Genomic DNA, 12,583 nt, shown 5'->3' with positions numbered 1-12,583 from the left:
GGCATCACATACAAAAATTATTTTGAAAATCCTCCTACCCATACATGCAATGGAAATATGAAATGTTAACAAAGTAGTATTGGAAAATGCTGAAACGTTTTATTTTTGTTTTCTGTGAAGAAGATTTGACCTGCAAAAATGTGATATTCATCAAAAACATTTGATTTCTTGTATATGTAATAAGTATGCTCACTCTGAAGTTCCCAGACACTATATTATCAATAGATTCTTTTTTTTTTCCTAGAAACAAAATGCAGTATCTGTCCTGATGCTAGACTTTGTCTATTCTGTCATAGATCAATGGGGTAAAAATCTTTCTAGACTTAAGCAATGTTTTTATCTATGTTCCTCTTTTTGGAAAGCTGGATGTTTCCCACATTAAGAACTGACTTTGCGTTGTTAAAAAATAATGTATGTTACCTAGCTTTACCCCCTCCCCTCAAAAAGTTTAAAATTTACTTTTTTTGGCTATTATGTTCAGACAGCTTAAAAAAATATGGCCAAAGAAAGGATTCCTTCTCACATTCATTACATACTGTGCTGAAATAATAACATTATGATTTAGAAAGCATTCTTAAAATGGGGAAGGTATTGTTTGCCAAATAATTTGTACTTTCACGTAACAAAAAGGGCAAAAGGAAAACAAATATATAACAAATAAAAATTACTAAATGCAAGATAAGTTACTCTTCTATGTACCTGGATGACATTTTTGAGCTATAACTTATTTTGAAGTGTTTTTTTCTGTGTAACCATAACTCCTAATGAAGAAACATCTTTCTTATAAGAGTTCTTCTGATCATGTTTGTTTGATTTCTAATAATATAATAAACACAAATACTGTAAAAACTTAATTCAAAATGAAAATCCACTTAAGAAAAGAAACATGTTCTGTTATTTGTATATACACAGTCTGTACTTTTATCTAACAAATAGCAGGGGTACCCAGTGTTGCCTGGGTTGACATGAAGTTCCGTTTGAAACACACCTGTATACTAATCATTTTCATCATGGACAACGTGGATACCCCCACAACAAAAATAAAAGAACGGATGAAAACATGTAAATGTAATCGCCCAAAAAAAGAATTACGTGATACCCTCTCCACCAAATATTTCGGCAAAAGGGCTTCAAAGAGAAGAAACTATTCAGAACTCTTCACTCTTTTGCAGCCCAATTTTTTGTCTGCTAAAATTTTAATCACGTGATTACGGTGTAGTGTCAATAAAATAAACCATTCATTCATTCGCTTGTTATGGATTTAGTTGAATACGATATTAAAAATCACTTTATTAGTACTTATGCACTTAGGTTACCAGGCTGGCGGGTGTATTGTAACTATTCTGTAGTTTCACCTAACAATTTGATAAACAAAAAGATATCGTAAAACTTGAAGGACCGTTTGAATACATTGATTTTAATTTAAAGTGTTGTGTAATTATTAAAAAAAAAAATTCAGTTGCGCTTGTGTTTTATTTCTTCAATTTTGAATAATTTCACAATTATAAATGAATTTGTGTGTACTTTTAAAAAAAGTAGTATTTTAATCAGATTATTATCGATTAGGCATTAAGCTGAAGCGGGAAAAGGGGAGTAAGCAAAGAATTAGTAATTCAGAATTCGGTACTTATGCACTTATGTTACCGGGCTGGCGGGTGTATTGTAACTATTCTATGCTTTCACCTAACAATTTAATAAAAAAGATATCGTAAAACTTGAATTTAACTTGAAAAAAAACGGGTTTAAAAAAATAGCACGGTAACATGCACCAGTTTATTTTACATATTTCTTTTCCAATGGACCGTTTGAATTTAAATTTAAAATGTTCTGTAATTATTTCTAAAAAAAAAAGTACTAAAAAATTATGAGTAATGTAGGTAGAAAAGTAACTTTTATTCGTCATAGTAACATTTATTGTATTTTTTTTTTTACACTTTTGTTCGTTTACTGGCTTCTTTGCAATATATCAATTCAAATAAGACAAACCAAATAATCTGATAAAATACCACTTTTTTAAAAGTACACGTGAATTCATTCATAATTGTGGAAGAAATAAAGCACAAACGCAACTGAATTTTTTTTTCAATAATTACACAAGACTTCAAATTAAATCAATGTATTCAAATGGTCCTTCAAGTTTTACAATATCTTTTTGTTTATCAAATTGTTAGGTGAAACTACAGAATAGTTACAATACATCCGCCAGCCCGGTAACCGGTAAAAAAAGGAGCAGATAATGCATGGGATGATGGATTTTGCTCACATGGAAAATTGCCCTGTGTCTGACTAACTCTGCCCTCACGCAAGTAAATGAGGACATTAGTTTTAATTATTTTCTCTAACAAATAAAAAAGATTACTTAAAATTAAAGAAAAAGCGAAAAAAAATTTCCTCCGAAAAAAAAATAAAAATAATAATTCAGCTTAGAACAATATTTTGAAATGAAAACAAATCTATTACAGAAAATATATAATAACATGTTCCGTTTAAAACAATTTTTCAATTAAACTATCACAGTTTGGTTTCTGGTTTGAAAATTAAACGATTTCAGATAAAATAAGTTAAATCAAATATAAATTGAAATTTAAATAAACTAAATAATTAAATTACTTTTAATTAGTATACTTGAAACGAGGCTATTATGTCGAATAAGTAATATCATCGAGCTAATTATTTAAATAGATTTAGTTTAATGTGATATGCTAAGGACCGTAACTCAATCAATGTAGATGCGGTTTGAAGAATGCTATATAGAGAAATTACGTATAAAATATGTCTCCTTTGACAGAAGTATCCTATCATGGGCGTTAATATTTCTTAACCAGGAGAAGTGTACACACATATGGCCTTTATATTTCTTTGATCATTGAGAGTTGCACACACAAACGCTACTACTTTACATATATACTAGCGGGCTACCCGGTGTTGCTCGCGACCATATAAACAATGAGAAAATTGAATTTGATTTTGAATATATTTGTTATTCTTAGGAGAGAGGAATTTTTCATGTCTATGCATCATTTGCTATTTCGAGCAAAAGAATATTTTACCTACCTAGGACAGGTATTACACGTATGAATGTATGGAATTTTACCTGGGGTAAGTAATTTACAGCATGTATATGAAATAATTTTACCTTTGCAAGGACAGGTAATATACAACCCATACTTAAAATAATTTTACCTACACTAGGACGGGTAATTTAAATACATATATGAAACAATTTCACATACTTTTTTTACCTCAAAACAGACATTACTCCCAAAAGAAAGCGCAAGAGCACGTTTAAAATTAACATAATCATACTTCTTTCTACCCAACACTACAATCATCACATCATTCCCGGATAATAACATAAAAAAAAAAAATATATACATTACCTCCTAAAGAAACTGGCCTACTAAACTTTCATAGAAACCCAACAATATATATGTATTGATCTAATTTTGAGATTGTAAACTGTTTAAGCCATATTCGAAATCGACTTCACAAATGAAGTAATTTTGAGATAGAAAATTGTTTAAGTCATTTACGGTACAAACTTTATATTCTGCCACCCTCATTTAATCCAGAGCTACGCTGATTATTCTGCTAGTATATATTTGCCACTATTTCATTCAATCCCGAGCAACGTCAGGAATTTTGCTTATATATATTTCCATCAATTCCGGGCGACGTCGTGGATATTGCTAGTAAATTTTCTCACCTATCTCATTCAATCTTGAGCAACGCTGGGTATTCTGCTAGTGTATATGTGCAGCTATCTAATACAATCCAGGGCGACGTCAAGTAATCGTCTATTCTGTACTTGTACCTATCTCATTCATCCCCAGACGATGCCAGGTATTCTGTTAGTATTTATTTGCACCTGCATTATTGAATCCTGGGCGATGCCTGGTATTCTGCTTCTATATATTTCCATATTTCCACCTATATCATTCAATCCGAAGTGAAAAAAATAATTTGACATATTGTCTGGGCTGTTTTTTTTTTATTATTAAAAACACACCAATACTTAAACAAGTAACTCACATTTCGTCATTTTTCAAAACTCTTGGACATGTTACTAATTTCGACAATCATTTTAAATAATTCAACCCACTCTCATTAAAATAATAACTTTGATACATTCTGCTAGTATATATTTCCAGCAACGTTTTCAATATTGGGCGATGGCGGGTACAAAGCTAGTATATATTTCCTGCAAAGTTATTCAATCCCAGGCCATGCCGCATACTCTTCTATTATATATTTTCCAACTATTTAATCCATTCAAGGGCAATTCTGGGTATACTGCTAGTATATATTAACATCTGCAGGTATTCTGCTAGTATATAATTCCACCTATCCCATTCAATCCAGGATGACGTCGGGTATTCTGTTTGTATATATTTCCGCTTATGTAATTCAATCACGGGCGATGCCGGGTGTTCTGTTAATAAATATTTCCATCTATCTAATCACAACGTGGGTGACACTGAGTATTCTGCTTGTACATATTTCAACCTAGCTCATCCAATCCAGGGCCACGTGGGATATTCTGCTAGTACATATATCTACCTATGTCATCCAATCCCAGGCGACACTAGGTATTCTTCTAGTCCATATTTCCACCTATCTCATCCAATCCCAGGCGACGCCGGGTATTCTGCTAGTACATATTTTCACCTATTTAATCCAATCTCAGGAAACACTGAGTATTCTGCTAGTATATATATCCACCTACCTCATCTAATCCTGGGCAACACCGGGTATTCTGCTAGTACATGTATACACTTATCTCATCCAATCCCAGGCAATGCCGGGTATTCTGCTTGTACATGTATCAACCTATTTCATCTAATCTGGGTGGCACCTGGTGTTCTGCTAGTAGATATAGCAACCTATGTCATCCAATCCCAGGCGACGCTAGGTATTTTGCTAGTACATATATCCACCTATCTAATACAATCCCGGGTATTCTGCTAGTACATATATCCACCCACATTATCCAATCCCGGGTTTTCTGCTAGTACATATATCCACCTATGTCATCCAATTCTGGACGCCGCCAAGTATTCTCCTAGTACATATATCCACCTATCTCATCCAATCCCAGGCAATGCCAGGTATTCTGGTAGTACATATATACACCTATGTCATCCACTCACGGGCAATGCCGGGTATTCTGCTAGTACATATTTCCACCTATCTCATCCGATCCAGCGCACGCCGGGTATTCTGCTAGTAGATATATCCACCCATTTTATACAATCCTAGGTGACACCATGTATTCTGCTAGTACAAATATGTCATCCAATCCCAGACGACACTGGGTATTTTGCTAGTACATATATCCACCTATCTCACAGAATCCCGAGCAATGCCAGGTGTTCAGCTAGTACATATCTTATCCAATTTTATCCCATCTTATCCAATCACAGGAGACTCCGGTATTCTGCTAGGAAATATTCCACCTATTTCATCAAATTCTGGGCCACGCCGGGTATTCTGCTAATACATATATCCACCTATGTCATCAAATCCCGGGTGACGGCAGGTATTCTGCTAGTACACATATCCACCTATGTCATCCAATCTGTGGCAACGCCGGGTATTCTGCTAGTACATATATCCACCTATCTCATCCAATCTCAGGCAACGCCAGGAATTCTGCTAGTACAAAAATCAACCTATTTTATCCAATCCAAGCCGATGCCGGGTATTCTGGTAGGAAACATTCAACCTATTTCATTCAATCCCGAACGATACCGGGTGTTTTGCTCGTACATATAAAAACCTATCTCATACAATCCTGGGCAACGCTGGGTATTATGCTAGTACATATATCCATCTATCTTATCCGATCCCAGATGACGGGGTGTTCTGCTAGGAAACATTCCACCTATCTTATCCAATCCCGGGCAACGCCGGGAATTGTGCTAGGAGACATTCTACCTATTTCATCCAATCCCGGGTATTCTGCTAGTACATATATCAACCAATGTAATCCAATCCTTGGCAACACCAGGTGTTCTGCTAGTACATATATCCACCTATCTCATCCCATCCTGGGTGACGCCGGGTATTCTGCTAGTACAAATATCCATCTTTGTTGTCAAATCCCAGGCGACGCCTAGTATTCTGCTAGGAAACATTCCAATCCCCAGCGACAGCGGGTATTCTGCTTGTACATATATCCACGTATCTCATCCAATCCCGGGCATTCTGTTAGTACATATATGCACCAATCTCATACAATCCGGAGCAACGCCGGATATTCTACTAGTACATATATCCACCTATGTCATCCAATCCCAGGCGACGCTGGGCATTTTGCTATTATGTATCTACACCTGTCCCATACAATCTCATGCATCGCCAGGCATTCTGCTGGTAAAAATATCCACCAAATTTATCCAATGCCAGGCGATACCAGGTATTCTTCTAGGAAACATTCCACCTATTTCATCCAAACCCAGGTAATGCCGGCCATTCTATTAGTACATATATCCACCCATCTTATCCAATCCCAGGCAACGCCGGGTATTGTGCTAGTACATATATCGACAGATCTGATCCAATCCCAGGTGACACCAGAAATTCTGCTAGGAAACATTCCACCTATCTTATACAATCCCGGGCAATCCTGTTAGGAAATATTCCACCTATCTACTCCAATCCAGGGTGACACCGGGTATTCTGCTAGTACATATATCCACCTATGTCATCCAATCCTGGGCGATGCCGGGTATTTTGCTAGTACATATATTCACGTACCTTATCCGATCCCAGGCAATGCGGGGTGTTCTGCTAGCAAATATTCCACCTATTTCATTCAATCCCGGGCGACACCTGGTATTGTGCTAGTACATATATCCACCTATGTCATCCAATCCCGGGCGACGCCGAGTAATCTGCCAGTACATATTAATTACTTTAACAAGAATTTCTTAGTGTAGTATCAGTCTTACCATTCAATTGACTATAATCTCCCTCCTTCTTAACTCAGCATTATACAAAAAACATCCCCTCCCCTAAGAATTGTTTTCTAAATAATAATGTTTTATTTCAGCATGGTATGTATTCCATAATAGTAAAATACTATCCTACATTTTATGTTAAGAATTAAGAAATTGTTAGGTGTAAATAGAGAAGATATAAACAACATCCCCTTCCAATACTAAGAATGGCTTTCTAAATAATGTTTTTATTTCAGAATTTGGAATCAGCAGTTTAGCGATGTGAATTTTCGAATATGACATCTTGTCTCAATTTAGTCCATGATAAATATATAATATGAATCTTTTTTTGATAGAAGATAATGTTCGGTAGGAAATTACGCTATATAATATGGTTACTTGGTCTTTTGGCTAAGATCAAAGTGTAGTATCTGTTCTTAGAATTAAATCGGTCTCATCTTTTGCCCCCCTATCCCGCTAAACAGAATTAGGATATCATATTGTTACTAATACTAAAAAGAAAATGGCCGTTTGTTTTGTTTTGTAAACATGCCAACTCGTTTTTCACGTGACTTTTGAAATGTTACAAATAAGCACCCAGCATGCACTGATTCATTCACTTGATTTTTGCAATCAGCAGTTCTTCGGTGTGATTTTTGGAATATGACATCTTGTATCAACTTAGTACACGATAAATACATAATATGCATCTTTTTTTAATAGAAGATAACATTCAGTAGGAAATTACACTATATAATACGGTTATTTAGTCTTTTGGCTATCTGTTCTCAGAATTCAAGTGATCACATCTTGACCCCACCCCCACCCCACCTGACCCTAAACAGAATTAGGAGATCATATTGTTACTAATATTATCTCATCCAATCCCGGATATTTTGCTAGTACATATATCCACTCATCTCATACAATCTCGGGCGATGCCGGATATTCTGCTATTGCAAATATCCACCTATCTTATCCAATCCCAGGCGTCGCCGGGTATTTTGCTAGTACATATATCCACCTATGTCATACCATCCCGGGCAATGTTTCCAAGGCGACGCCGAGTATTCCGGTAGGAAACATTCAACCTATTTCATTCCATCCCGAGCGATGCCGGGTGTTTTGCTTGTACATATAACAACCTATCTCATACAATCCTGGGCAACGCTGGGTATTCTGCTTGGAAACATTCCACCTATCTTATCCAATCCCGGGCAACGCCGGGAATTGTGCTAGGAGACACTCTACCTATTTCATCCAATCCTGGGCGACGCCGGGTATTCTGCTAGTGCATATATCAACCAATGTAATCCAATCCTTGGCAACACCAGGTGTTCTGCTAGCACATATATCCACCTATCTCATCCCATACTGGGTGACGCCGGGTATTATGCTAGTACAAATATCCACCTTTGTTATCAAATCCCAGGCAACGCCTGGTATTCTGCTAGGAAACATTCCAATCACTGGGGACAGTGTTTATTTTGCTTGTACATATATCCACGTATGTCATCCAATACCGGGCATCTGGTAGTACATATATGCACCTATTTCATCCAATGCTTGGCGACGCCAGGCATTTTGCTTTTACATATGTCCACCTGTCCCATACAACCCGTGTGACGCCAGGCATTCTGCTAGTACAAATATCCACCAAATTTATCCAATGCCAGGCGACACCGGGTATTCTGATAGGAAGCATTCCACCTATTTTATTCAATCCTGGGAAACGCTGGGTATTCTGCTTGTACATATATCCACCTATCTCATCAAATCCCGGGCTAGTATATATATCCACCTATCTCATCAAATCCCGGGCTAGTATATATATCCACCTATCTCATCAAATCCCGGGTTAGTATATATATCCACCTATCTCATCCCATCCCGGGCAACGCTAGGTATTCTGCTAGTACAAATATCCACCTATCTTATCCGATCCTATGCAACGCCGGGTATTCTCCAAGTAAACATTCCACCTATTTCATCCAACCCCAGGTATTCTGCTAGTACATATATCCACCTGTCTCATCCAATTCCGGGGCAATGCCAGGTATTTTGCTAGTACATATATCCTCCCATTTCATACATGTTGGTTTTGTTTTATGGCATATCAACCCTTTGCAGGTTATTTGATGGCGAATACAGTGATTTGGAAGAAAAGTTTTTTAGTACAATATTTTTTTTCAAGTCAGTTTCTATTTAACCCATAGGTGGGACCCTAACAGGTACAACCACTCCGGGTCAGAGTTGGACCTGGGAGCAATTGCAATTAAAGGGTGGCTCCACACTCTCCAAAGCCCGCCAACTGAGGCCTCACCATCAGATATAGTTTTAGGTCACATCCAGGACACATCTCATACAATCTCGGCCGATGCCGGGTATTCTGCTAGTACAAATATCCACCTATCTTATCTGATCCTAGGCGATGCCAGATATTCTCCTAGGAAACATTCCACCCCTTTAATCAAATCCCGGGCAATGCCGGGTATTCTACTAGTACATATATCCACCTGTCTCATCCATTTCCTGGGTAATGCCGGGTATTTTGCTAATACATATATACACCTATCTCATACAATCTAGGTGATGCTGGATATTGTGCTAGCACAAATATCCACCTATCTTATCTGATCCCAGGCGACACCGGATATTCTGCTAGTACATATATCCACCTATATCATCCAATCCCGAGCGACGCTGGGTATTCTGCTAGTGCATATATCAAGCTATTGCATACAATCCCAGGCAACACCGGGTATTTGCTAGTACATAATGTTATGACCCAGAGATCAAGAGACAGAGTTCCCAGTCAAAGCATACTGGCTCTCCCAAATCCAAGAAGGCCAGACAGAGCAAATCCACACAGAAACTTATGATGATTCCTTTTTTGACAGCACGTGCATGATCTACATACACTGGGTTTCCACTGGACAGACAGTCTACAAGGAATATTATGTTGAGGTTTTAAGAGAATTCAAGAAGAGATTCTGTCAGCACTCTTCAAATCAGGTCAGCGGCATTTCCACCAGGACAATGCACCAGTCCATAACTCCATTCTTGTCACAGACGATTTGACCAAGATGGGCATCAAGACAGTTCTTCATCTGCTCTATAGTCCAAACCTTGCTCCTTGTAACTTTTGGTTATTTCCTAGGCTGTTGTTATGAGACAATTAAGGAGATGAAAAAGGCTGTGATGAGGGTCATTTTTTAAAAACATTTTCAATAACTAAAACAGTGCAAAAAGTGTTTTCAATAATTATTAAAAAAAAATAAAAATAATCTGAATAATTCTTAATTAAAACAAGACTGAGAAACTTTTCAATGATTATTAAATAAAAAAAGAATAATCGGAAAAACACAATAAAAAAAAGTATATGCACCGGGGAGATAGAGAAAAAGCAAAGGAATTGATTTGCCTTGTCACTGCTTCTGGTAGCAGACATACCATAAGTTAGGAAGTATGTTAGCTGACTATTACCTCATATTTTCTGAAAACGTCTGAGGTTGCTGTTATGTGAGGAACATATACTGCACTTTAATCTTATCCAAAAGGCCAAGGAACAATAAAAATAATATTTTATTATTATGTATTTTTAAATGAATAATTATAATAAAGAACTGACTTAATCTATTATTGTATTATTTTTTGTAGTATCACTTCTGTTGCCATAATACCATATTTGCAGGCATTACATTTTATGGATTTTATCAGTGTCTGGGGTTTATGTAGTTCGTTCACCATTTATATCATCTTCTCAATTCAGCAAAAATATGCAATTGAAGGAAGCATAATATTTGCTAGCTTTATAAATAAAGATGAAAATAACATTACCTTAACAAAATTTGATACATTTTTAAAACAATTTTATTTATATTTTAAATATATATTTATTAATATATACATTTATTTTATACTTTTAAAACTATCTGGTTTAATTACTAATTTAATGACAAAAAACGATGCCATAATAATTGAACTGTCACACTCTTATTATTAAAAAAAATTATTTGGTAAGTAAACGCTCTAGTTTAAAAATAACAAAAAGTGAAACTAAAGCGCCAGATTGGATAGGCCAAACTTGTGGTAAAAGAAAGATTCTAGAATTTTTTACCTGAACGTGGAAATTTGTAGAAACCAGAAAGAAACAAATGGATAATCAGGCAACAGTAAACAAACTGGACTGGAACAAAAAAGAAAAAAGAATTGAGAAGATTAGTTGGACAAAAATATGTCTAAAGAAATCATCACTAAATATTTAAAATTTAAGAAAATATGAGGAAAGATAATTTAATTTTTATAGGATGAGATAGGCTCACATGATAAGAGGGAGATGTGTATAATAGTCCTCTTTATTGTGTGTCAAAAATAGGTTTTTAAAAATAAATAGCATATATATAGAAAAATGTTAATTAAATTTGTAAAAACTATTTTAAGATACTATAAATATTACTTTATTGTTTGCTTTTATGCAAACTAACACTGACGACTTAAAAATCTGTCAACACTCAAACAGTTTTCATAACTGGAATTAATAATTTGTACCACTAACATAGCAGGAAAAACTTAAAAAAAAAAAAAAACTGAGACTAAACACAGATAACTTGGGGTCTAACTTTGATAATCCGACTAACATAATTTTATAGAGTAGTTATACTTACAGAGCTGCAAGAAGAATTGATTTTTCATGAACTTGAAATGACAGTAAGAAGAATACAAGAGATGAATTTACCTTGAAAGGAAAAGAAATGATTATATTTAAAATAACAAAAAATTATTATTATACTAGCATGGGTGCCCGGCATTGCCTGGGTGTTTGGAGGTGCATGTTGAGCAAAAAAAAAAGTGGTAGTAGGAAGGCATGCTCGAACCCGTATCGCAAAGAAGGAAAAGAACGTTACGACCATTGCCAAACCGGAAGTGACGTAGGTTTAAATTAAGGCTAGACAATCAAAAAGAGGGGATGACTTTTGAAAATATCGGCGAAAAAAGCGACCCCTCACTGTATAAAAGTACCTAGTTGAGGGTGAAGAAATTAATGTTTTTAGCCAATTTTTCGGTATTTGTCGTCTGAAGGGTTGAGCTTCAAAACGATACTGATCTTGTAAAAATCCGTCACCTCTGTCGAAATTTTTAGGCAGACATGCAAACATACATACATTTATATATTTGTAGCTCAAATTTTCGACCCAAACCAATTAAAAAGCTTGCCCGATCTCTGAATACCTTTTATGTAAAATTTCAAATGTTTAGACAAGAAATTGTCTGAGTAATTTGGTAGAGACCGCAGAGGTAAAATTTTTTAAAACTTTGACCCTTATCATGACCCCTTAACATTTATTGTTTTGGGCTCAAATCAAGTTAAGTTAGATCTATGTCCAAGGAACCTATATCTAAAATTTCAAGTGTTTAGACCCAAAATTGCCGGAGGTGTTTGGTAGAGTTCTCAAAGGTCAAATCGTTGAACTTTGACCCCTTATCAGCCAAATTTCTAGCCGAAAACAGATTAGAAAGATTTTCCCAAATCTCACTACTCTGTATATCAAATTTTGACTGACAATTTGACAAATGTAAACTGACAATTGACAGAGTTATTATGTAGGGAAATGTACACAGACAGACACTTTCACTTTTAT

The 12,583-nt window shown here is 35.7% G+C and overlaps 1 protein-coding gene across 3 annotated transcripts in view; it reads right to left on the bottom strand.

The window, feature by feature from the left end:
* Positions 1-12,583, bottom strand: part of LOC145256582 (dolichyl pyrophosphate Man9GlcNAc2 alpha-1,3-glucosyltransferase-like) — a 107,572-nt gene that overhangs the window by 9,975 nt on the left and 85,014 nt on the right. For all 3 annotated transcript variants that reach the window (XM_080115587.1, XM_080115586.1, XM_080115585.1), the window contains 2 exons: positions 11,609-11,679; positions 11,062-11,130 (listed from right to left, as the gene is read on the bottom strand). In XM_080115587.1, coding sequence (XP_079971713.1) covers positions 11,062-11,130; positions 11,609-11,679 — 140 coding nt within the window. The remainder of the gene's footprint in view (positions 1-11,061; positions 11,131-11,608; positions 11,680-12,583) is intronic.

Source organism: Euprymna scolopes, chromosome 3 (assembly GCF_053919585.1).
Source record: "Euprymna scolopes isolate OS-2025 chromosome 3, ASM5391958v1, whole genome shotgun sequence".
NCBI classification, from domain to species: domain Eukaryota; kingdom Metazoa; phylum Mollusca; class Cephalopoda; order Sepiida; family Sepiolidae; genus Euprymna; species Euprymna scolopes.
Note: the sequence above shows the minus strand (reverse complement) of the source record. Positions and strands in the feature narration are given on the sequence as shown.